This window comes from Mus caroli, unplaced genomic scaffold (genome assembly GCF_978045245.1).
Source record: "Mus caroli unplaced genomic scaffold, Mus_caroli_1 scaffold_10, whole genome shotgun sequence".
NCBI lineage: Eukaryota > Metazoa > Chordata > Mammalia > Rodentia > Muridae > Mus > Mus caroli.
In genome coordinates this window covers 1,959,179-1,986,839 of record NW_028227265.1, presented here as the reverse complement: position 1 = coordinate 1,986,839, position 27,661 = coordinate 1,959,179, and the positions used below count along the sequence as shown (strand labels likewise).

Sequence of the window (27,661 nt, the reverse complement as noted above, 5' to 3'; positions counted from 1 at the left end):
TCAGGGAAGTTAAGTGCCCATGTGGCTTTCTTTGAAGGACCTCAAAAATGAGACTATGAAAGCTTTTGTTATCACTGGCTGTCCTACATCTCTGTTTTGTAGTTATATCAGACGTCAGGAGAAAGCACTTTTGTAACTCAGCAGAAAAATGTAAATTCCCCTTTTGGGCTGTGCTTCTCACTGCCCTTGGCTTGTTTTCGGAGAGAAAGAAGAGCTTCCCACTGCTGTGTGGAAAGAGGTTCTTGTCATAGACACAGTTTTCCAGAAGAAACTTTACTGTGGATTGCTGAAGACTAGATAGTATGTCCAGGTGTCCAGCCATCTCTACATAAATGTAATTTCTCAGTAGGGCCTGCATAGTTGCTTTGCAACTATGTATAAAAACTTAGGAAGGGGGCTGGAGAGATGGCTCAGCGGTCAAGAGCATTGACTGCTCTTCCAGAGGTCTGGGCTCAATTCCCAGCAACCACATGTTGGCTCACAACCATCTGTAATGGGATCCAATGCCCTCTTCTGGTGTGTCTGAAGACAGCTACAGCGTACTCCTATACATAAAATAAATAAATAATTCTTTAAAAAGAAAACTTAGGGGTTGGGCTATAGGAATTGTTGGATACCATGTAAGCTAAGGGTGCAGTGGCAGATCCCCTGAGGGACTGCCTGTTGGCCCACATCTTGTTGAGCATGTCCTAGAACTTGTCTGGTTGGTTTCTTCCTTAAGATAGACAGAGAATAAATTGGGTGTTTGCTCTCCAGTCTCCCCTCCAGTGTCCAAATCATGTATGGCTGAGGGGTAGAACGCTGCCTAGCATGTTAAAGTCCAGAGTTGATCCCTGGCATTGAAAAACAAAAAGTGCATAAGAAAATTTCTGGGCATTTTGGGCTACTGAAGAAAATAAGGAATGATTGGGGAAGGTGCTCCAAACAGAAGAGCCTAAGAGTTTGGGTGTTTGTCACTGGATGTTCAGGTCTGCTCTCTGATTTGGTCTGCTGGTTCCTGAGACATCTAGGGATCTGGTACCTTTAGTTGTCTTCCTGAGTCTAGTTCTGCTGGGCCCTCTTTGTACAGGATCCATCCATGTTTCTAGCCGATGTTGATAAGTGTTCCTGAAGATGGTTTGCTTGTCTAAGAGGAACACAGTCACCAACCACTGACCAGAAAACTAAGTTAGAGGTAAGAAGGCTACACTTCAGCTCTCAGGGAACCTGTGAAAACTAAGTGAAATTTGTATTTGATTTCCACCCCCAAGTTGCCTCAATGTATGCAGTTCCCCACAGATACCCTCAAATCTGAGTGGCGGTAGCGATGGTGGTATCTAAAACACTAGCTCCAAACATTTTGCAAAAGGAATATTAAACCCATATTGTATTTGCCACAGGGTCCATTATTTTCCTTATTTCTAACTGTTTTAGTGAGGATCAATTTGTCTACACTGATAACAACTACTATAAGCTCTCTGCCCTTATTTACAAGGTAGCTGTTTAACCTTCTTATGATGGGTAAATCAGGATTATAGTTTCTGGTTAAATATCCTAAAAATAGCTTTCGTTGCTCTTGGGAATCATTTATGGAAGAAATGATAAACTGAGGTTGCTGGGATGGCTCAGCATGTAAAAGCTGACACAGTGAATATGGCTGTCCCTTGGACACAGAAGACAGAAAGAGGAAACTGATTCCTTCAAGTTGTCCCTTGTCTTCCATATGCATATGCCCTTGCCTGAATGAATAAATGTATTGGAGGAGGAGGAGGAGAAGGAGGAGGAAGAGAAGAGGAAGAAGAATAGAAGAGGAAGAGAAAAAGGAGGAGGAGGGAGAAGAGAGGGGAAGAAGAAGAGGAGGAGGAGAAGAGAGGAAGAGGAGAGGAGAGAAGGAAGAAGGGGAGGAGGAAGAAGAAGAGGAGGAAAAAGAAGTAGTAGTAGTAGTTGAAGTACAAAATTGAATTATTTTTAAGTCACAAGTTCTGGGTTGAAAACTGTGTGATTTTCAAAGTCTTAATGTCACATGGAAGCCCTTGGGATCATGTGATACACAGAAGGGGAATGTGAAGATTTTATGTGTTGAGTGTTTTGTATTTTACAATATTGTGAGACTTTGTGATTTTTCAAATATGTCAGGAGTTTCTGCACAGATACGGCCCAGATTGTAACTGGCCTTCCTGTGCTGATAAGAGGAGCGTCCCTCACCTCCATGGTCATGGTGAACAACCTGCGTGTTCATAGCATTGTGGGGAAGGTGGGCTGTTGGGTTTCTGAGACAAAGCTGCTGTCAGGAGTGGATGGTGCTGTGGAATTTCTTCTTGTTGAATTGTGGTTGGCTTCAGGGGAAGTATAGCAAAATACCCCTGCCTGCCTTCCCTGGAAGAGGTATATCCCACAAGCAGCTTGCCAGGGAGCTGAAAGTTAATATGCATTTCCCAGGCCAGGGACTTTTCACACCTGCTAATGCCCATAAAGCATTCATGACAGGAGAGTCCCTGATCACAGCAGCCACACCTGCTTCTCTGACAAGAGGTGCTGTCCTTCCTCCTGAAGACTAGCGACAGTTTGGAGCCACCTCTTCTGTGGAAATTTTATATTATAATGTTAAGAAAGGGATAGTGGGTCCTCATATTATTTTTCATATCTAATCTTTTAGATGAAGTCCTAACTTAACTGTAATAAATCATTGCTTGTCATTAGCAAACTCAGTGGTCATTACTGTTTTATGGTTTAATAAATCACTGTGATATCTGCACCGTCCACAGATTCATTCATTCATTCATTCATTCATCTCACTCTGCAGCCTAAACTGGCTGAGAACACGCTATCTAGGTACTCAGGATGGCCTCAGACCTACTGTGATCCCTCTGCCTGGGTCTTCCTTGTACCGGGATAACAGGTGTGTGCTCCCACACTCAGCATCATTTTATATAATGACAAAAATTCTCTAAATAAAAAAATTTTCTCTTGTTTGAGTATTTACTAGTGTATAGAATTTTTGTATTGCTTTGATCAGGGAGTGAAAAAATTTGAAGTGATATTTTCTAATTTATTATTAACGTTATGTGGGGGTTCCACAAAAATACGGAGCAAGAAGATTTGATAGCTTAGTTTTCCTCTCTTTTTAAGTTGGGTCATATAGGATTGAAAGTACTGCTTTATCTTTCCATTTATTGATTTATTGATTGAGCTTTGCTGTGTATACTCGCATGTCAGAAAGAGAGCAACAGGTGCCCTTATAGTAGTCTTGAGCCACCATGTGGTTCCTGAGAATTGAACTCAGGACCTCTTAACCACTGAGCCCACTCCAGCCCTGAAAATGATTGGAAGCTTTCACGTTGGTAGTTAGAATCTACAAATGAGTATATGTGATCTGGCATAGATAAGGTTTAAGACAGCCGTATTTTAAAATACCATCCCCAAATGTGTTGCAAATGAAAATAGAGTGTACTATACATACTTCAATGGGCAATCATGACCAACCACACTGTGTTGTGGTAGAGCAAAGCATTTCATATTTGATATTTCTCCATATGCTCTCCCCATAAACCCAGAATACACTTCCAGGACCATTCTCCTGTGTGTACTCAACCCCAACTTTAGGTAAAGTTATGTAGAACATGGCTAAGATGTTAGAGCCTGCGTGATGTTATTAATACAATGAAGAATATGTTTCACAGGGATTAAACTACATTTTAAGCCTTCCTTACACACCTGGTGATAATTTGCAGGTCTTTATACACACATTAATGCATGGATCCACCGTTGACTTGGTGAATTAGGGACACTTTTACTGTGGGAAGTGAATGTCTGTCTTACTTTCCTTACCTATTAGCTCCACAAAGTTCACTGTATACATGCATATTGCAGAATTTTTCAGACACAATAGAAAAGGGCAGATTTTTGGCTCTTTAGACATAATCTCCCATAACAGGATCATCTGTCAGTAGTGCTCTGTTGTATGAATTATGCCCTAATCGCGTTAAGTGGAGAATTGATCCACCATTTTTAGATGTAATTACAAGAAATCACATTTGCCATAGGCATTGTAAGCTGTAGGTATGACATGAGTGAGTATGTATGTCTTTTAGTAAAATCTGAAAACACAGTCCTGACGTCTGTGCTCAGGTTTGTCTTAAGACCCTTTGCACCACCCCTTTAGCAACTTTAAAACTTACAAGAGGGTTCTCTTCACGTTCCAAGATTCCCAAACCTTTTGAAACAAGGGACAAAACATACTCAAGGAAGGTGCCCACATTGGGGTGGGCCACTGTGCTGATTGCTGGGGGTTAAAGGTGAATGGTGACCATATCTAGGCTTCAGTGCCATGGTAGAGATAACAACTCTGAGAACTAAAGTTTGAGTTAAAAGCTAGAATACCACAGTAACAGAAAGCATGGCATACTGGGACCTGGGGGCTTCCCTAGAGAGAGAGTGGCAGTTGAGTGGCTTTGATTCCCCACAAATGGCAAGGTTTTTTTCAGTAGATATGACTTGGAAATTGGACTCTGGAAAAGCCAGTGGAAGTAGAAAGAGGTGTGATATGCAGCCAGCGTGGATGTTCTCCTGGCCAACATGGGCGTGGCATGATCCAGCACATACTGTAGAAAGATCTGCCTAGGCATAGCATAGGATATGTTGGAGAGGATGAGGCTGGAGCCAGTGTCTGTCTGGAAACCAGTGCAGTAATTGTGTGCATACAAGGTGTGACTTACAGTCAGAGTGGAGTCTTGACAGAGAAGGGTGGGTCAAGAAGAGTTACCAGCTGTGAGGACTGTAGAGGAAGAAGAGAGAAAAGTCAGATCAGAACCTTTCAGGGCCACGCCAGTGTAAGGGGTGTTTAGTTTAAGACATTTCTTCCTGATGCTTTCTTCCCCGTCCATGCCCACTCTTGGCCATCGCATAGGCTTTGTATTGCTCTAGTACCTCATTCATTCTGCCACCATGGCTTCGCAGCTTTCTAAAGTAGCAAACATGCTGTCTATGGTGGTCTCCGTTGGTTTCTCTGCAATGCCGTTCCAACTGAACTCTTTGTTCAGTGGTTTGTGTTCTAAGTAAGGAGGTATTAATAATTACCTCAGTGATCAGATGTGAGGGAGAGAACAGAGCTGGCCTGTAGCTGGCCACAGCTCTACCATTCTTGATACGGATGTCAAACCTAATCACTCTTCTCTTTTTAGGCCTCTGGTGTTTAGTCCCTGGTATGCTCACCCTTTCTGACTGACTTGAGTTTTCTGTTAGCATGTCTGTGGTGATTTTTTTCTTACCACTTCCCTGAGTTCATTCACCAGAGATGTATAGGCTTTTCCTTATAAAAGGTACTTCTCCTAATATTTATATATCCACCAAGGTTTGTTTGTTTGTTTGTCTTTGAAAATGTATAGGCTTTTTCTAGTAAAAGGTACTTTCTTCTAATATTTATTTTAGCCACCAAGGTTTTTTTTTTCTTTTTTGAAAAGCATGTTATTTATTTTAATTTTATGTGTCTGAGTGTATTATGTATGTATATGTTATATATATATATATATATATATATATATGCATGCACAAAGTATATGCCTGGTGCCTGTGGAGATTAGAGAGCCTGTGGGTCCCCTGGGACTGGCATTACAGGCAGTTGTTAGCAGTCATGTGGGTACAGAGAACTGAACCCAGAGCGTGTGCAAGAGGAGAAAATGCTGCTCACCACTGAGTCTAGCCCATTAGCCACCAAGTTTTAAGAGATGATTTCATTTTTATGAGTTAAATCTAATAAAAGTTTTCTGGACATGCACATCAAAATTTATGTTGATGAATGTAGGTTTATTTTCGTGAGTCATGCGGTGAGTTAAGTCCAGGACTATCTTATGCTTGCTGTAGGTTATGGTAGAATTCCACAAGAGAAGAAGAGAACTATGTCCTGGCCCACAGTTGCAAGGTCTATGGTATACAGGTCTCCTGCCCTATTGCTTTGTTTCAGTCTTGTGATATTTGTGGCTGATGTGTTTATAAAATTAAGGGTAGGGAAAAAAGAGCAATGAGCACAGTGCTTGCTGTACATGAGTGAGGGCCAGAATTTGCATCCCCAGAACCCATGTAAACAAAGAGATGGTTGTGACAACAGTCGTGCTTGTAACCCCAGCAAACACTGAGGAAGAAGGCAAAATGGCTAACTCTCAAGGGCTCACTGGCAAAGGTGAGCCAGAAATTTAGAGGGCCATGGGTTAGGGGGGAAAGGAGGGAGAGGGAGGGAGGGAGGGAGAGAGAAAGAGAGAGAGAGAGAGAGAGACAGAGACAGAGACAGAGACACAGAGAGAGACAGAGAGAGAGAGAGAGAGAGAGAGAGAGAGAGACAGAGACACACAGAGAGACACAGAGAGAGAGAGATTGTCTCAAAAGATATGAAGAAGACAACTAAAGTTGAACTCTGGCCTCTACACACATACCCACAGACACGTTTACTTGCAAATACATGGGTTTGTCCCTTGTATACACACACACACACACACACACACACACACACACACACATTGAATAAATAATAATAAATATTTAAATATTGCATAGTGTATTTACAGTTATTATAGAGACTATTATAATCCTTTTACCTTCTCACACAATCTGAGTAGAGCTGAGGGTATCAGTTTTAAAGTGTTCTTGTTGGAAATACTTTATATTTAGTTATTGATCTAAAAAAAAAAACTTCTTCTTTATTTCACCTTAGGCTTTCCCTTTCTTCTCAGAAAATTGAAATCAATTTTTGCAACTCAAAAGTTAAAACCTGTTGTTACAATGTAGTGTTTGAAAGAAGCATTCACTACCACATTGCATTTGGCACTGCTACGGTGAATTGAAAACCTAGCGAACAGATCCTCATGTAAAGACATTGCCTGTCATAACCATGTCAGAATGATCAATATTTGTCTATCATGTACCCAGTATTACGATAGGCTGGCATTTCCTTGATATTTAAGTTAATCTTGACAAGCTTGGGAAGTAAGTAACGGAAAAGACCAAAGAATCTTCAATCTTTTGCCCAAACCTTCAAGAATCTAAAAGAGAAGAAAATGTAGTTTTTTCTTGTTTTCACCATTTTGATAATTCATTGACAATAGTCATAATATTGGAAAAGAATAAAAGAAAAAATTTCTAGGTTGAATGAGAGCACGAAAAATGCAAGTCCTTGGCCTACTGTGTGCACTCCATGAAGCTTCCTCATGCTATCCTCTACTGTGTGTACTCCGTGTAGCTTCCTCTTGCTATCCCCTACTGTGTGCACTCTGTGCAGCTTCCTCTTGCTATCCCCCTACTGTGTGCACTGTGTGCAGCTTCCTCATGCTATCCCTACTGTGTGCACTTTGTGCAGCTTCCTCATGCTATCCCCCTACTGTGTGCACTTTGTGCAGCTTCCTCATGCTATCCCCCTACTGTGTGCACTTTGTGCAGCTTCCTCATGCTATCCCCATAAAATTTCTTCATTCTACTACTATTCTGTATAGACTTGGAAAAATATTTCAAATATGCAGACTAATTTTTCTTGACTTCAGAAAACCCAAGTAGGTCATTATTGTGTGAGGTCCATGTTTTTTACAAAGATACCTTTTTGTTTCATTTTTTAATAGAAAGATGAAAACTACAGAAGCCTTCCACGGGATCCCAGTAGCTGGTCCAACCAGTTCCAGCGAGACAACGCCCGCTCATCTCTGAGTGCCAGCCACCCAATGGTAGACCGGTGGCTGGAGAAGCAAGAACAGGTAAAGTAGCCTGTGTCCTTGCTGTGCATCATTGGCTGACAGCCAGCAGTTGGGAACATGTGGTACATGACATTTTTTTTTAATTGCAATATGTATAGAAAAAAATGGCAACCCAGGTCTCCAAAAGGTGATGATTTAATCACAGAAATACATCTTTGGCCTCATAAGTGACATCGTTTTTCTTTGTAATTTTGACATAAAAAGTTTGTCTTTGTCCAAAGGCGTTGAACTGAGAGGCCACATACCTTCTCATTTCTCCTCTATTTGCCTCTCTGGAGGCCATTTGAAATACTTGATAGGTAGCATATGAAGAAAATGGAACCCTTCCGCTGTGAGCTTAGAATCTCTTCCTCCATAGAGGTTTGACAAATGATGATTCTCACTACACCTGGAGGAAGGCACCAGAGCTTTCTCATCAACAGTATAACCAGTTACACCTGACTCCACCCACTGGGCCAACCACCACAAAAAGAAAACACAACAAAAGTCAGATTATGGTGGGGTTGGGGTTTTTGGTTTGTTTTTTGTTGCTTGTTTGTTTGCTGGAAGCAAGCACTGTTGTTCCAGCAGGAGAAAGAGAACAGATTCTATTTTCCATGCTGGACCCCTCTTCCAGCTGCTCCCCTTTAATTGTGATTTGCTTGGTTAAATGTTCTCCACAAGTCCTCTGGGTTCAATGCTTGATGCCCCTTCTGAAGCTGACCCTTCTCTTAGGTTTTGCTATTGAAAACACAATGAGTTACATCCTGTGGGTATAAAAACACAATGGATTGCATCCTGTGGGTATAAAAATGTAGGGTCCTCTGATTTGACAGCTTGGGGTCACCAGGGTTGAACTGATGTCTGTCTTCCTGTGGAAAGGCCATTTGTACTGAGGACGTCAGCAAAGTTTTAGATTTCCTGTCTCTGGGAGGTTTTGTCTTTGTTCATTCCCTACTGGAGAGCTTCTCTCTCTCTCTCTCTCTCTCTCTCTCTCTCTCTCTCTCTCTCTCTCTCTCTCTCTCTCTCTGTTGTGACCACAGCAGGCATGGGTAGCACAAATAAGTGCTTTGTTGAAGGCAAATGTCCTGTTCTTTGTGAGGGACTGATCTGCATAATGGAACATGGAGAAGTCTTTCACTCTGTGGAGTTATAGGTACATTTTACTTCTACAACTTAGCAGAGGGGATGGACTTCAGAGCCCTGCACTGGGGGTGGGCTGGACTAGATCTCTAGACACATGGTCTGGCTTTAAGGTAATAAACTCACCTTGCTCTGGATAGTCTGTCTCGGCCCTAAATGAGACACTCAGGATGCTGAAGGATGTACATCTTTCAGAAAGCATCCTTTTTAATGTTAATCTTAGGATCTCTTTCTTCTGAGCCTTCTCAGAGGAAGCAGGAGAGACTTAAAAGTGGCAAAGCTTGTTGTGCTTTGAAGTTTCCTCTGAGAAACCAGGAAACCAAAAGAGCAAGAAACTCCTAGTTTCGATGTCAGGAAGTGTTTTAAGAAGTTGGAAATCTTTCCAGCCATATCATTCTCCTGACTGTGCATAGAATATTTTTTTAAATATTGGTAGATAATGGATCATAAGCTGACTTTGTTCCTGTTTCTATGTGCTTTATTGCAACTGATAAAAATCTACATACGAGTCGGCACAAACCTTATAAGCTCTTGACTGCAAGACGTTAGGGACAGAAGGAAGAGAGACCTGAAGGGAATGTAAGCTAATTGGGAGCCTGCCATTTTCATTCCTTGTCTGGAACAGGCCTGAACCCAATTAGCTGAGGCAGAGAGCCGAGCTACACGGTACTTCCAGCTGCCACACTGTGCCGGGAGTGACTGCCCTGACCTTTGGAGAAAAACCTATGTTTTAGGGTTCTTTGCATCAAGGAAAACTTCACTTAATTGGCAGAATGTATTAAAGAGTAAAAACTTACTTGAATGTTTGGTGAGGATAGAATCCTACTGGCTTAGTCCCTTCCCAGCCCTCAAGAAACCCATTACTCAATGGAACACCTAAAATCTCAATGCCAGGAGTTTTAGAATTGACAAAGCCAGGTTGTATGCATGTGTGGGCACATGCACATGTGTGTTTTAACTTGTAGTGAACTGGCAGGTGTCACGGGTAGACAGGTGAGGCTCCTGTTTATACAAAGCTAACCACAGTAGCTTTGTCAACAGATCACCTTTAAGGTTTGTAGTCTCCTCTTCTTCCCACGTTCTTATGAAATTTACATCTTCTCCAAATTAAAGGAAAGAAAGAGACAGAATAAAACCTGATTTTTACAAAGACCTAGAACTACCCAGATAACACAAAGTTTCCAACGTATGACATGATCTTTATTTTGTAATTACAAAATTAGGAAATGGTTCACTCAGAAATCTGATTATAGCAGCTGTGGACTGACTATCGAGCTGACTCATGGGTCATAACATGAAACCATGGAAGCCCTGTGGAAGCTCAGAGAGGAACAGCCACAGTTCTGCCATGACCACCATTCCTAGGAACTGAGGCTCAGTTCTGGTACTGCCAAATGTTGATTGAAAAAATGCAAGTTCCTTGCCACTAAGTCCAAAAATACGTACTGTTTTCTATTAAAAAGAAAGAGATTTATTAATACTATTTCTCATTTGGCAATGATTTGCAAAATTTGTGCAGAAGGAAAACATAATTGCTTTCCTGCAGCAGTCCTGAATGCAGAAAGTTAAAACCGTCGAGACCGTTTGAGGATTAAATTTAGTCATTATGATAGAATGCTAGACACTTTATTATAGCAGAAATCGATCCTATTCACAATAACACCGAAAATAAAACCAAAACCAACATTTTAAGAGTGCTTTCTTCTCACCCCTGCTGTTGCCGTATTGCAAATGATAATAAATGACTCTGCTTACAAGGCAATTTAAAATTATTTGTTTTAGAATGCGGTGATTGGTAGGCTCCACGTATAGGGATCATGCATTATTCTCCATGATTCCTACATATTTTCTGCGTCTATCCCCAGTGTCCTGTGGAGAGCAGGGCTGGAGAAGGATCTGGATGCGTGCTCCCCTCAGAACACCCTACCTTCCTGGGGAAGCCTTCCTGGTCACTGGCAGAGCTCTTGGTTTCTCCTGAGAGAGAACCCTTCCTCATGCTTAGAAACACAAGGCCATAGTGAATTTGTGATGTGTGTGTCAGTCAGCATTGGAAACCTGCCCTTCAGACAAGCATACATGCCTGCGGCTCTCAGCTTGCTTGCTGTGCAGGAGTTCTGTAGGTTTCCCCTGTACCTCTGCATGTGGGGACTGATGCTGCTCTGTAGCTTTGGGCGTCCTCCATGAAGGTTGAATGATGTCACCTGCATTTAGTGCAGATTCAGGTCAATGCTGTGATACTTCTGGGAGGCTGCTTCTCTTTCCACTTCATTTTAGGCAAGAAAAGGTTCATTCATGAAATCCTGAGTAACCTTTTAGGAAGGGCTGTTACATGGTAGGCTGGGGCTAGAACCCACGGCCTTGCACATGGCAGGCAAGTGCTCTGCTGTTGAGCTACAGCCCAGCCCTGCTGTTATTGTCTTGAATCGACTTTTCTTCTCTCACACTGGAAGCACCATTTGGAATGCTGAGCTTTCTCACTGCCATCCCCAGTGTTCATCCTTTCAGAGCTGGATTCTTGTTCCAGTGGCATCTCGTCAGAATTAGAATACAGTTTAATCTTCTTAAATCATTTTTAGTCTTCTTCTGAAGAATATAATCTGACATGAGAATTAATTTAGTCTTAGTCCTTATGCCCACCTTTATATCTCCTTTTGCTTGGGACTTGGAGAGGTGTGTGTGTGTGCACGTGTACACACACGCACGCCTTCTGATCACCTCTGCTTGGTACTACCTAAGCATATGAGCCTCTGTGATCTGATGGAGCTGGGGGGCAGTTGTCACTCATTTACTTCTGGAGCCCTTCAAAGGCTGCTTGTCAGGATTGTTTTATCTTTCTATCTGTCTGTCTGTCTGTCTATCTATCTATCTATCATCTATCCATTCATCCATTATCTATCATCTATCTATCTCTATCATCTATCTATAATCTATCATCAATCATCTCTATATATCATTTATCTATTATCTATCATCTGTCTATCTGACTATCTGTCTATCTCTCTACCTACTTACCTACCTATCATCTCTTATACATCTATCTATTTATCTATTATCTATCATCTGTCTATCTGACTATCTATCTATCTCTCTACCTACTTACCTACCTATCATCTCTTATACATCTATCTATTTATCTGTCATCTATTATACATCTATCTATCTAGCTATCATCTATTATCTATCATCTATCATCAATCTATAATCTATCATCTACCTATTTATCTGTTATCTAGCTAGCTAGCTAGCTATCTACCTACCTAACATCCATCTGTCCATCTACCTATCTCATCTATCCATCATCTGTCTGTCTATATCTAGCATCTATCTATAATCTATCCCCTGACTGTCTATTATCTATCATCTATATATCATTTATCTATTTTTCTATTATCTATCTATCTATCTATCCCTTCTGCCTTCATTGCTCTGTGAGATTACATGTATGTGCCACCAAGCCCAACTTAATGCAGTCTAGAGGACAGCACTCAGAACTTTGTGCTTACCAGGTAAGCACTATACCTACTAAGCCACATCCCTCGGCCTGTTTTGTCCTTTTTACTGGCTGTGATTACTGCCTTCTGCAGCTTCTTTGATTGATGGAGCTGAAAGCCTGCAGGGAGACAGGAGGTGAGTCAGAAATTCTGAGCAAAAAAACCAGTCAGGTGGTGTATGGAGTGACATTTGTGGAATCTTAGTGTCTGCCGCTTCTCTTGCCCGTGAATACACTGTTACAGTCAGCCTGGCTGGATAAAGACACATTATTTTCTAAATCCTTGACCTTCAGGTGCCTTTTCCTGTGCTCATGGCGGTCGGCCTTTGTTGGCGCATTGTGCTCGGATGATGGGGAAAGATGTGTCTGTCTCTGATGTGCAGTGCACTGTTCACACCTCTGCTTCTCACTCTTCTTAACATTTGCTGTTTATTTTTGTGTCTTAGGAGAGGTAGAACTACTATCCACTTTAGGAATACTAGTCAGAAAATTACATCAGCATTTCTATCTTATAGTATATTCTTCTTAAAACCTATTTCTGATACTCTGCCTGGAGAATAGGAACCATTTAAAAGACATTTATTTATTTAGTTTAGTTTGGATAGAGACAGTTTTTTGGTGGTGGTTGTTTTTGTTTAATCAGTTCCTTTGTAGGCTTTTCCTACCACGATCAACTTGGTCTTGGAGCAGTCCTGAAAATGTTGCTTTTAAGTGTTCGAGCGATTCATTCACTGGTTTTGGTTTTGGCCACCTGTGTGGCCTGTGATATTTCTCTGATGGTTCTGTATTGATGAGGGGCCTTTTTCCCCTTTGCTTTTTCTGATGTTCAGGTCTCAGGTGAATCCCTTGTGAGTGTTTCCAAGGTACTCTACCAACCCAGTAGTCTCTCCAGCACAAGCTAAGTCAGACTTTTTAAGTAGCTGAGAAACTATGTAGAGATTAAACTACTGGAGAGAAGTGTGGTTATTTTTACCACATCCAGCTGAAGAGATTGGTGGGCCAGGACATTTGAATTTCTTTTCATACGGGGCAGTATTTTTTATCTTCTCTAAGCTAAGCACATACTAACTAGTTCCTAATTTTGATGATTTAGTCTTTACAAAGCTGGGAGATGGAGCAGCCCCAGCGCGTGTGCACACACACACACACACACACACATGCGCTTGTTTTCTTCAAGAGTTACAATTTCCAAGTTGAGAAATGAAACTGTAATGTTGATATTCATTGGCATTAGTTGAGCCCTCTGGTAAACATGTTTCTTGTCCTGTCCAACGCTCTCAGTTCAAAGGAGAAATTCATGAACTGGCCCTTTGTGCTTTAACTTTTACCTAGAAGTGTGATGTGATGGCACTCTCATCCCCCCTTAGATGTCTTGATTTGCTTGTCGGTACTCACTCTGCCCCTGTTCCTCTAAAGAAACAATGGCCTTTGGTGTGCCAAGGTCTTCACTTCCCTCCTGCCTGCCTTGTCAGTCATGTGGTTTCTCCCTTGCAAATCTCTTTGCTCCAGTCACTCCTTCAGTGGATGTTTGTTCAACTGGACCCCCCCACCCCTGCAAGCCTTCCTCATGCAGGCTCTGCCCCTTAGAGTACAGAGGCTTGGTTCCTCCGTGGTCCCTTGACAGATCCTTCCCGTCAGGATGGCATCTCTGTTTCTGCTCACCACCCTTCTCTTGGCCACGTTACCAAAGTGAGCTTGCTGTGGCTTCTCCCAGTGTCCATGTAGACCCAGCCTAGACAGTCACCATGCTTTCCCTATCCATAGCACCCAGAGGTAGTGAAGCCGACAACTAAGAAGAACCATCACATACATATAAATTTTATTCGAGATTTGTGCGGTTATACAATTGATACTTCTTGACAACACTGCTTGTTATATAGCACCTGCCTGTGACAGGGAAGACTGAAGACATGTTACAGAGGAAAGGCCTGAGGGCTGAAGAGAGACGGAAAGTCTGTCTGTGCGAAGCCGTGGTCCTGCTTTGAAAGTGATGGAGGACACTGCCTTTCTTATCTAAGTGTTGGCCTGTGCGCTTCCTTGGGGACAGCCTCCTAATTGAACTCGGATGTGAGCGCTAAGCAGCTTGCACCATCAGCTGCCCCTGCCGGTCTCTGTGTGTCCTAATGAGCTCTGCTGATTGAGAGCTGGTCCTGTTTAATCCTGGGAGAGCCCAGGAGTCTGTCTGAGCTTTGCTGAGCTGCTGTGACCCAGTTAAGTGAGGTTCTTAAAAGGACATGGTGGGGGGGGGGAGGAAAATCCAAAAATATTGATGTACATCAAGTCCAAGACACCTGTAAATTCTGTTTTCAAGGAAACATTAAATTATTCTTCTTGTCTACAACTACAGTAAATTCCCTGCTTCCTTTGCAAATTGTATTTGAACAAAATATTTGATTGTGTTGGATAATTTGTGGACATTAGAGTTGGGTCTAACAGTTAGCACTCTGTAGTGAAAACATTGTGATTTTTCTGAGAGCTTTTTTCCTTTAGATCCAGGGGTTTCTTCATTCTCGCTAGACTGTAAATGTATTGTTCTGTCATCTGTGACTGCGCGCTGGGAAAGTTTCGCCTATATCGGCATTTGTTTGCTTTTTTTCTCACTAGAGGGACAGTATGATTTTGTGTCCGTTTACAGAAATTGCATATACTCTAAATTTTAGCACATCATCAATATGCTTTGCATAAGATTTAGACTCTTGTGATCACTTTATTTAGTCAACACCCACCCCTCCCCAAGAAACACTTCTAATTCATATAGATATTTGATATGAAAACCACGTTGTGATTGTGAAATTCTTTTCTGTCTGCCTATGCATCTGCCACATGTGTGTAGGTAGGTGCATGCAGGGGTCAGAAAAGGGGATTATATCACTGGGAATGGAGTTCCAGGTGTTTGTGAGTGAGCACTGTTAATCACTGAGCCATTTCTCCAGACCCTTAAATTATTTTCTAATTAAAAAAAAAGTTATTTAATTTTATTTAATGTGTTTGGATGTTTTCCCTGCACAAAGTTTATGTGCCATTTGCATGCAGTGCCCAACTAGGCCAGAAGAGGGCAGCAGAGTCCCTGGAACTGGAGTCCCTCCTTAGCTGTCATGTGGATCTGGGAATTGAAACCAGGTCATCCAGGAGGGCATTCAGAGCTTTTCACTGCTGAGCCAGCTTTCTTCCCTTGGAGTTATTTTCTCATAGAAAGGAAATACTGTTCATTATGATATTCCACAAAATTGTCTTAGTTAATTGAATTGATTCCGATGTAAAAATGATCCCACACCAGTTGTTGTTGTTTTTGTTTCCTATTGTCCTAAGTGTAAGTGTCCATTACACATGTAAGCTATTTGCAAGCCCTTCCTCTTCCCTGTGGAATACAGTACAACTTATGGACAGAGTAGGGCTAATACGGACACACTCTTGGTATTGCCGCTGTTTGTGGTGAGATTTCATGTATCACAGGTTGACTTCAAACTCACGGTATAGTTGACGATGACCTTGAACGTCTGCTAAAATACCAGTACCCATAACATTTTGTTATTTGTTCCCCTTTTGGTGTGTGTGTGTGTGTGTTGCATGGATATATGTATGTCTGTAAGTGATAGGTTTATTTCTCTGCTGCCAGTGAAATGAGCCAATTCAAGCCAGATTAGATCGTATTAAAGGCAGGTGTACTGGGAAGCTACTCCCAGGGCGTGCCACGTAGGGACTGAGGGACCCTAGGAGAACCTTGGAGGCCAGGTTTGCTTTGATAAAATATGCACCTGAGTCCCTTGTCCAGGGTCTAAAACCATGCAGTATGAATGCATTTGTGTAGGTATGTGTGCACGTGTATATGGAAGTCAGAGATTGATGATGTGTCTTCCTTCTTTGCACACTCCTACACACACACACACACACACACACACACACACACACACACACACTTTATTTTACCCAGGCAGATGCATACTCTGACTTAACCAAGAACTGTTGGATCTGGCTAGTCTAGTTGGCCAATCTGTCCAATGCATGGATCCTCTGTCAGCCTCCTGAGTGCTGGAATTGCAAGCAGGCCACCAGGACAGTTTGACTTTCATGTGGGTCCAGAGAATACAGCCAGAGTCTTCATGCACTTTGCCCACTGAATCATCTCCCCGGTTCCACTCTGATACTTTTTCACTTTTTAATAATCTCCTGTATCTCTGGGTGACCTCGAAGTGGCTGTGGCATCTTCTGGTCCACCATCACCTCTCAAAGGTGTTTTAAAGATGTAGGTGGAATTTTTTTTTCACATATGATCAACTCATAGTTAGAAAGTTGGACATTACTCGTGGGTGTGAAAATGCAAACATCTCTCCCAAAGTCCCGTCTCCCTCCTTCCCAAAGCCACAGTTGGAGGCTGTGTGTGTTCTTTCAAATGGTACTATGCCTTTCAGGAGCAAGTAGAGGGTGGCTTGTGGTGTTGTTTTTTGAAACAGTACCTAGTAGGTAGCTCTGGCTGGTCTTGAACTCACAAAGGTTGGCCTTTGAAACTCAGTACCATTTGAGAATTGTTAAATATTGAGAATTTGCATGCATCAAATCAGACTTTTTATGGAAGAACTTTTTCAACTTTGACTTTTGATCCTTCTTGTGCTTAAATCTCAGTCATTGAACTTTCTTCTCTCTCTTTGAATTTAGAGTTGTGCTAACTGTCCTTAAACCTTTTCTCCCCCCTTGCTGTCTGTTTCCATGTTTAAATCACATAGGCTTGACATTTTTATTCTTCTTTTTACTAGAATTGTTCTGCCCCCCCACACACACCTCTGCTTGTTATTAGGGGTCATTTGTTTTGGGTGCGATTTAAAGTCCAACAGCTCTTCAAATTATACTTTTTGAAAAAGATACAGAGGGCATCTGTGACTGTAACCCAGGGTTTTATACATGCTGAGAACACAGCCTGCAGGTTAGCTACACCCCATAGAGGTGTTTTTAATTAGGTCCTCAGTATTATTTTAGGTACATATATCCTATGTGAACAAATTAGAACACCTTCGATCCTCCTGTTATATCAATGCTGGGGTAAGGTGCTATTTTAATCTATTTCTGTGTTAACAGCTTTTTTATCTGGAGACCTCAGACCATGCGTTATACAGTTGCAGGGAAAGTGCATGTTTGGAGGAATTAAACATTAAGGACTGGCACCGTTGTCATGCCAGTCTTGCACTCTATGCTGTCTTGATACATAGATTCTTTAAAAAGGACTTCTCTCAAGGAAGAAGGTGGGATGCTCTTGGGACCTTGAGAATTTTGATGCAGGGATGGTAGAGTTGGCAATGTATTCCCTTTGTTACCTCCTTTGTGATTCCAGACATACGCTGCCTACTCTTAGATTTTCATCACGCACTGGAGAAGTACTGGGCAGTGACAATCCTCTGTCTGGAAGGTGACCCAGCATCCCACACCCTAACGTCTGAGGCAAAAGGATCAGGACTTTGGGGCTAGCCTTAGCTACAAAGGGAGATTCTTTCTCATACAAACAAACAGTTATCTGCCTCTACGTGGTGTCGGCTTGGTGCTGGCACTTTACTCTGGTTTTGGTCCTGGTATTCTGTTCTGTTGGGTGTGGGCACGATTCTCTGGATTTGGCTTCTCCACTTGGTCAGCTTCACTAAGCCAGCTCTGGCTCCACATTGCCTTGTGCTTGGGTTCCTCTGGCAGTTATAAATATTGGCTGTTTTTTTTTAACTTTCCTTTCTGATTGGTGACACTGTCCATACCACTTGTCCCCACCCTCCCCTTCCCAAGCTCAGCACCTGGAAGTGGCCTGCTCCTTTTCTGTCACAGCCCTTAGGTGACTCTGGTGAAGGCAGGTTCCCATGCATTCCACTCAGTGTTTTCCTTTGTTTGTTTGGCTTTTGAGAGAAGCACTGGGTCTCTTTCCAGTTCCCTGACATGTCAGCCCAACCATGCTTTTATTGAATACATTTGTTATTGTTGAGGAATGTCTGCTTATAATTTGTATTTTTGAAAGTATTCTTCCCTTTAAACATTTTGTAGCAGGCATTTTGATAAAAAAACATCTTATTACAAAGATAGTATGTATTTTCTTACTTTAAATATGTAACTTTATAAGAATCTCTGCTATCTTAAATTATAGACAATTTGAGGGGAGAGAGGAATGTTAGTTTGATTCTATCAGTAAGAACCTAGATTTTTGGACTTACTCATATTATAAGTCCCTAAAGGGACTAATTTTCCTGAGAACTTTGGATGTTAATCATAAACAGGCCCAGTTTAGTAATACTTAAAACCTTTTGGCTGGGACTTTGGTATTAATGTCTTAAACTTTGAGAAAGAGAAACATATTTTTGTGGCTTGGCCAAAAATAACAGGTCTCTATTCAAATAAAAATATTGTATTTATTATTTTGAAGAGGTCCACCCCACTGGGCAATGTGTTATACTCTTTTTTTTTTTTTTTTTTTGCTAATTTAGTTGTCTAATATTGGACAACCGACAATATATTTTTTTCTGTCTTAATACAATTACTTTTTGAAGTATAAAAGGCCCTTTCTTTTTAACTTGGGAATGATGTTAGATGATACTTTACTATTAATCTTAATTTCTTCTGTTACATGTTTAGATGGTAAAATGTATAGTGTTTGCATTAAGATGAACGTGTTTTGTTCTGTTGTGCTTGAAACTTAACTGAAGTCTCTGTCTGCACAAGACCTTGTTCAAAGAATTGAAGAAATGAATAGAATTGGTGTATTACCAAGGGCTTTTATTCAAGAGCAAAGTACCTGAACAGGAAGGGGAGGGGGAAAGAGGCTCAGGAATGGGATGCATTCAAGAGACCCTGTTTTACTTCTTCTTGGGCTTCTTTTCAAAGGCCAGGGAGAGCTGTTTGCTAGCCATGGTATGAGTCGATTCTTATTTTAATTGACAGTCTTGGATTGTATAAGCTTTTGTAACTGTGCCTGTCCTTTCCCATGATACATCCAACTTTAATCATAGGTGTGTCTAGTCAGACGCAGGCTTAAGATAGTAAGGAGAGGATTTTCCCTACAACTTGAGTGGACACAGTTCGCCTTACTGGTTATGCATATCAAAGCAGTCCAGATTGGAACAGCACAATGCTTCTAGTTCCAGGATAAGTTCTGTGATGTGTTTGGCCACAAAAGGATAGTTAGGAGAAGGTTGCTAGGGAGCTATAAGGAGCTGTTTGGGTAGAGTGATAGTTTTGTTGTTGTTGTTGTTTAGGGGTCTGTGTAGCTCCTTGCAGGTAGCTGAGAAGTGGGTGAAGGGCTCCTCAGTAACCGGCTGCCTCCAACCAGCAAGTTGACTCTCTCATTCTCTTTGTCCTTCTGGTGATTCATTTCTGGGCTTTTGAATATCTGGCAGAAGCTCCCTTCTGCTTTGCCTCCAGGAGTTCAGGACGGCCTCGGGACGAGTTCTTTGGGTAGCTTCTCTGCTACTTGCCTTTCTTCTTCTGCTCCTTCAGCATTGTGAGGACTCATAACTACTAGGCAGCCACTTAGATTCAACAGGAATGAATTCAACATGATCCTCCCAAGCTGGTGTTTGGGTGGTAGTCTTCAGCCAGAAGAGTGATGCTTGCCAAAGGCTGTGTTCCATGTCCTGGCTTTCTACAGAGCAGCTTAACACACACCAGACTCTGTGCAGTTGCTCCCTTACCTGGGGAGTGGAGTGCCTTCTTTAAGGCTCTGTGCTTCTGATAGCCACACTACAGTCGAGAGTGTGAGTTCTCTTCTATATTTCACATCATATCAAAGGACTAACCACTCCCACGTGCAGAATACAAAGCAATCCCGATCATGCGCTACAAAGTTTAGGTAGAAAAGCTTGTAGCAGAAGCTTTGACCTGAGAAGAGACTGATGTATATAATTTTCTTTTTGTTCCATCTAACAAGAGCTCAAAGTCAAAGATCCAATGAAAAACTCTGGACAGCCACTAGGAGTGGGGAATTGGAAGCGGATAGCAATACATAGTACTAAATTTCAATGAGCACAGCACAATAATTAAAATGTCTAGCATTTATTAAAGAGTTTTATCAAAGTCCCTAAATAAGGAAAATCATAAATAAAACTGAAATAAGAGGTCAGTCAGAACTGCTGATATCATACAGCTAAGGGGCATAGATCTAACTTTTTCCAGGTCAAGCATATGAGGTGATCAGCTTGGATCAGCTTGGAGCCCTCTCATTAGGGTTCTGAGTAAGGGTATTAGCAAAAAGGAGGCGACCTCCCCGAAGATCCAGGTCCAATCATGACAGCTGGGAGAACTCAGGCCAGCAGAGAGGAATGTAAGCAACTGACTGGTGGTGACTAGGGTGCTGCTTGTAAATGGGGTATCTGCTACCATAGGGGAAAATGCTATTGTGTGTGTGTGTATATATGTGTGTGTGTATGAGTGTGTGTATGAGTGTGTATGTATGTGTATATGTATGTGTGTATGTGTGTATATGTGTATGTGTGTGTGTGTATGTGTGTGACAAAAAGACCATTACTGAAATATTTTTCCCCCAGAATGTTTCAGGATATTAATTTTCATGAAGTGATTTTTTTTTTCACCACATATTCTTAGAGACTTTAGGAGGCCAGGTGGCTTCCTAAAGATTCTCATCAGTAAAGGAGGATTCTGGGGTTCCACAATCTAAGCCCCATTCCTCTACGTTAAGGGCTGTTTTAGAGAAAGATCTAGTTCCTGTGACTGATAACTAGTTTGTGTAGTAAGAGGCACAGTGTTGGTTCCCAAGACCCGATGAGATCTGGGTACCATGCAAATGGAGTTTAATCTCAAAGTAGAGCAACAGTTTCTTCATACTCTTAAACTCTGGCGAGGCAACACAAGTGGCAGTCGGTTTTGAAGATTAATCAACTAAGAATATGTGGAAATGGCTTTTAAAGGAACAGATGGCCGGGGGAGACAATGACATCAGTGTAGTCGGAAGAGATGCGGCTAAAATAAGAACAGGTGCCGTGCAGGTGGAAAGATTGTAGGGACAAAACTGCAGCTTTAGTGCCTGGTGACAAACCAAACACACAGAAGAAAGAAAGAAAATCAGAACCAGGGAGACACATGGCAAAGTGAAAAGAAATAAAAGAATCATAGACCATCAGAATTCCATGCTGGGCAGGCAACACCAGGACGTGTCTATTCCGAACTTTTGGTTAAGGAAGTACCATACAAAGGCTGGTGTGTACTGAGCAGCCCCGAGGGAAGCCAGGTCATGGAAAACATCTGACACCAACAGTTGGCACAAGTGGGACAACACAGCAGCCAGCCGCACCGAGAGTTGTTTTCTTCATTGTTTGTAGCACTTTAGACAGAAATGCCAGCTTTCTATCTCAGAAACCAGGTGTGGCCCATGGATGACGTTGAACTTCTGAGCTTCCACCTCCACGATGCTCAGACAGCAAGGGAGTGTCGGCGTGCCTGGTTCATGCGGTGCTGGGAATTGAACTCAAGCTTTGCGCTTGTACTTTCCAGGCTGTCCTGGGCTGTGTGTGAGCTTCTACTTTAATACAAAAGACAGAAACATAGAGACTTTAGCCTACAAACTCCTTTAATTCCACTTTCATTTATAAGTGAAAACACAGAAAACTCATTTACATCAGAGTTTAAATTAATTACTCAAAATTCCAGTGAAAATGGCAGTCCCTTCACCGTTCAGGAGGATGTCTGTGGCTACTAGAATGTTCTTCAGTACCCTGCAAATGGGACAGAGAACCAGGAAATGATTATAAAGCCTGTAATTACACACACACACACACACACACATTTGGTTTTTCAAGACAGGGTTTCTCTGTGTAGCCCTGGCTATCCTGGAACTCACTCTGCAGACCAGGCTGGCCTCGAACTCAGAAATCTGCCTGCCTCTGCCTCCCAAGTACTGAGATTAAAGGCGTGTGCCACCACTGCCTGGCTTAGATTGATTTATTATTATATCTAAGTACAGTATAGCTGTCTTCAGACACTCCAGAAGAGAGCATCAGATCTTGTTACAGATGGTTGTGAGCTACCATGTGGTTGCTGGGATTTGAACTCAGGACCTTTGGAAGAGCAGTCAGTGCTCTTAACCACCAAGCCATCTCTCCAGCCCCTATATTTTTTAAATTCACACAATTCTTGTGGTGAAGTGGGGCAAAAAATGTCTCTATGTCATAAATTAAGGAAAACATGCAGAAACATTAAGACTGAATGGTTTTGTGCAGTTGGGGTTTCTCAGATACAAACTCAAAGCACGGATGGGAAGGTAGGAGAAACTTGACAGAGGTGTAAAGCAGGACACGGCACAGTGAGGAAGAGCCTGGCTGGAAGCTGTTGAGGAGGAGAGGGGAGCAAAGGAGTCTTTACAAACTGAAGGATGGTCATGCAAGCAAGTGCTAGTGCAAAGTTACAGTCTCAGGCTCTAGAACCTGAGTAAAGTCACTAGGAATTTTAAACAGAAAGTTAACTTCTTTTGTATTTTGAAATCCGGTGTTGTTTACGTGTAGAACCCATGACTGGAGCCGGGAGACCCAGGTGTTAGTCCTCTGCTGTGGCTGCCAGACTCAAGCTAGGGTAAGAACTTAAAAGAAAAAGGATCAGCCTGGATGATAAGCAGGACACCTACAAATAGAAGTTACACAAATAAAAATAAATAAGAGACAGCCTAAGCTGTAAACCTACTGCATTTGGTTCCCAGATCAGCTGAACATATTCTAGGTGGATATACTCAGTTTGCCATTTTATTTTTACTCAATGAAGTACTCATTTCCCACTGATATTGGTGATGAATACTGAGAAAACTTCTATTTGCGCTCAAACTCCTGACAGGCAGTAGAGGGCTGGATCGGATATTCCTTTAGATGAAGAGTAGCAAAGTTGCCAAGCCCCTGAGATAAGCAAGTAACACACACGTTCACCTGGATACCCTGAAGGGAGGTGATCTAGAAGAGACAGAATCAAGGCACAGAAAACAGTAGAATATGAAGAAATTTTGTCTGTGAGTCATCCGGCATGCTGAGGGGAGTTAGTGGTGTGGTGATTGCAGGAATAGAGCGTAGAATAGCTCCAGACACTGAAAGTGTATACTTGACATTAGGGCACAAGTTGCTGAAAGAAAGGACTGGAATCTGCTTGTGGTGTTAAGTGAGTATTTTCTTTCACCACTAAGTTTGTTGAAAGAGAATTTGAGAAGAGAAGAGTCAACAGGGGGAACCACAGACAGGGTGGATTAAAATTCACACCAAAGCCCAGGCTGGCGCAAGCGTATGAAGAAGAAAGTCGGTCCTGGAGGGTAGATTTGAAGATCCTTGTCATACGCGGTTGTACCTTTTCAAGGAGACATTGGAAATGGCTCAAGGAAATTCTGGTGAATCCAAATGTGACGTCTGGGGTTCTGGAGGGTGTTGGGGAGAAAGCAAAGACTACTGGGAAATAGAGGACGTGGATTTGTTTTTTTCTTAGTGGCAGAGAAGCCCAACTCACTTGGTAAGGCTGTTTGCTCAAGCTTTAAATTTAGAGCACTGATTACTCCAATAACAGGTCAAATTTCATCATGTTTTATATTTGATTAGTTCCTCCTGGACTCTTTCAAAGCCCCTTCTGTTTTCTCCTGACCTAAATGGTTTCGAGTTTCTAGAATCCATCTTGTCTGTTTCTTCTAACAGATTATTGCGCCTATAGGAAATTGCCACAGTCTTGATTTTTATCCTGGGGGAATCTAACACCAGAATCTGTTCAAGCCAAGAAACTTTTTGATATTTGTTTGTCACAAAGTGTGGTATGAATGGTAACGGCATGAGTTCATTGCCCTGTGTGATAACATGGAAGAGATGCTCCTGAGTCTGTATCTCGAGTTACTGTTCTATCTGTGGTCAGGTAAAATGTTAATCTGTGAGCCATACCTTACTCTAGGAAACATTTGCAAACACAGACATATAGTCGGGGAACCCAAGGGTTAGCTGTCACTCTGCAGTCTGCTGTGTTTTTGGAGTAATACCACTAGGGGACTTGCAGTAAGTAGGAAGGTTAAAAACTGGACCAGAGCTTTCTGGTTCAGTTCCCCTGCGAGTAAAAATCTAACAGGTTGTTAATAATAGAACTTTAATTAAGGTTTGTAGATTTATAAACACCACTGTGATTTTAAGGTAGTCTGGAGAACTGGGGTAACTGATACATAATTTAAGTTACCATCTTAGAAGTCAAGTCCTTATGAAGCCCATTCTGATGACGGTAAAAGCATGGCGTGTATCATTGCCTCCCCCAAGAGTTCCCCTCTGCTGTCTTTGTGTCTGTTTGGATCTTGTTACAGATATTTAGGATCATTTTCAGTTAATTGCAATTATAACAATTACGGTGTCTATTTAGTTTGTTAAAATTAACTGATAAATATTTTATAGGTTCATCATGTACAACATGCTGCTTGAGAATATACATTTAGCTGAGTTGAGCTAATTTCCACATGCATTGCTGATGTGTGTATTGTTTTTTCCCCCTTTGTCCTGAAAACCTTTACGTTTGTTGTTTTTGCAGTTTGTAAGAATCTAATCCATCATTGACTGTAGCTGTATTGTACATATGATACATTGTATCTCCTGATCTGTTCTTTTGACTCCTGTGACATCCCATCTCTGTATACTTTCCTAATTTCTCTGAGTTCAGTGTTCTTAGATTGTACAATAGCTGAGATGATATGACATGTCTGTCTGTGTGTGGCTTTATTTTGTCATGTCATTTAATGTCACCCTTGTTGATGCCAGTGACAGAGTCTACTAAAGGCTACCACATACATTCTCTATGTACTAAATGTTCTTCTGTTATTCATCTCTGGCTGGATAGTCGTGTATGGTGGGGATCAGCTCTCTCTCTCACATACTGATCCTCTTTTATTGGGTGGACATCCAGCAGTGGGCTTGCTAGTCCATCGCTTTTGGATTTTATAATCTTTCTACCTCCTTATCTGAACAGATCTCTGAGCCTTGAAGGGTAGGTTTTGATGAAGACCCTCTACTTAGAGTTGAATGTTCCAAGGTCTTTCACTGACTGCATGTGATGGTTTATATATGCTTGGGCCAGGGACTGGCACTATTAAGAGGTGTGGCCTTGTTGGAGTAGGTGTGTCACTGTTGGTGTGAGCTATAATGCTCTAGTCCTTAGAAGTCAGTATTTGGCTAGCAGCCTTCAGATGAAGATGTGGAATTGTCAGCTCCTCCTGTACCATGTCTGCCTGGATGCTGTCATGTCCTGCCTTGATGATAATGGACTGAACCTCTGAACCTATAAGCCAACCCCAATGAAATATTGTCCTTATAATTTTGCCTTGGTCATGGTGTCTGATCACAGCAGTAAAACTCTAAGATACTGTACATTGTCCAGCTGTGGGTTTTGGTGCTAATTTCCATCTACCACACACACTCAAAATAAAAGCTTCTCTATGGAGAGTGGAGCAATGCACTGATGGATGGGTTAGCAATATGTCATTAGGAATTATTTTATTACTACGTTCCCTTACCAGAATAATACTAATAGCTTTTCCTCTCAGGTTGTTGACTTAATTAACAATGTTGGATATGGATTCTATCTACCTCAGAGTTGGTCTTAAGGCCAAGCAAAAAATAGTTACTCTGAGACACGACTGTACCAGTAAATCTTATAAGCAGATTCCCATTGTAGGTTACAAGGTTCATAGCTAGGTGAGATGGATTATTATTCTGCTAAATGAATTGAAGATTTTCTAAAAGGGGGTTTGACCTCTGTCTCTGAATTTACAATTTTAAGTCAAGGGAGGTTGCGTACAGATATGTCTGCCTAAACAAGTATTAACAAGGAAATGACCAAGTTAGTTACTTTTTTAGTTTTGTAGTCTTAAAACCTCTATCCACCTCCCAGATTTCTTTTAGTAGAGAAACAGTTTTCCAAATAATAGTGAATAGAGCCCAAGTCATTGATTCCCAAGGATACCCAACGTGATGGGAGCAGCCAGTGTATCTGCTTCCAGGGACTACCTGAAAGGGAGGTTAAGATTATAGGCTTTGAAGAAAAAGGGGTATTTGACATTGTAATGATTTCTCAATTTACAAGAAAAGGCAGGTCAGACCCTTGCATAGCTCAGTTGCATAACAAAGCAGGACTGTCTCCATAGGGAATCTGTGAAGCTGGGGAGGAAATTTCCTACTATCTTTTGAGATGTAATTAGTAACCTGGGCTTCCTCTTTATTTCCAGGACAGGGTTATATGTGTCCAAGCTAGGCGGGGCATCTATATTCTTCCCCCTCCACCTGCCACCACCTTTTAAAATAATCCCACTGTTTTATATTCAAAGCGGTTTTCACTTGTAAAGTCTACTTTTTGATCTGACAGAGGCATAACAAGATAATCTTTTCCCTGTTGCTCATTGCCCAGCTTAACTAGTCTGATAATCTGGCAAATGATCAGAAATCTACTCCCTCTTCTAGCTGAACATTTACAGATAAATATTTCCGGAGTGAAATAGTTCTGGCCCATGTTTGTGACCTAAATATATTTTTCAAAGCTTTTAAGTGATATCTGGTATGTTTTATGTTTCTTAGTTGTCTCATATATTTTATTTAATCATTCCCTATCAAAAAAAAATGCAATGAGTTTTCTTTTCTGAAGACCTCTCTTCTGGGACATACCAATAAGAAAAAAAAAATTATATACATGAGCTAAAGATGTTTGGTGCAGGTAAAATCATAAATTCGGACTTAATTATACCTCTAGGGATAGATAGCCTGAGGAAACTGAAAGCAATCACATAATTAGACCAATTGTGTAATCAAAAGCAAATGATGTGGCTATGGAATGATAAAGTGCTTTTCCCTCCTCAAGACTTCTCTGATGTAAGAAATTTTAGGGATACATGAGTATGGCACCTTGTCCCTTCCGGATGGCCCCCTCTTGAGCAGTGTTGTAAACCCAGACTCCTGCTCTTGGCTTGAAAGTCTGTGCTCTGAAGCATAGACACCATGGGGGCTTCAGTTGAGCAAAGGTGTCCTGAGATGAGCTGTGGGTCCCAGCCAAAGGCAGAGGAGAGGATTCAAGGCATAAAATTGTTTTTGTTTTTATTTTATGTTATTTCGTTGCTAGGGATAAAGCTCAAGGCTAACCACATACTTAGACGGGTACCTTAACCACTGAAATACAGCATCCGCCTCAGTTCGACTGCTCCAAGAAGAATGACGCTTTAATATCGATTCCATTCACTTCATGTGAAATTTAAAACATCACAAATTGGTGCAATTTTTATCACACCTAGAGAGGTAATATCACAAATTTACTAAGAAAAAAGTATAAATTCAATATAAATGACACAAACGGATGACTCCGTAAAGGGCATTTATGCTGATCTGTT

General features: G+C 41.6%; 1 protein-coding gene across 9 annotated transcripts in view; it reads left to right on the top strand.

Moving 5' to 3' along the window:
- Positions 1 to 27,661, top strand: part of Pard3 (par-3 family cell polarity regulator) — a 544,654-nt gene that overhangs the window by 254,486 nt on the left and 262,507 nt on the right. For all 9 annotated transcript variants that reach the window (XM_029480763.2, XM_029480762.2, XM_021170616.3 and 6 more), the window contains exon 5: positions 7,581 to 7,712. In XM_029480763.2, coding sequence (XP_029336623.1) covers positions 7,581 to 7,712 — 132 coding nt within the window. The remainder of the gene's footprint in view (positions 1 to 7,580; positions 7,713 to 27,661) is intronic.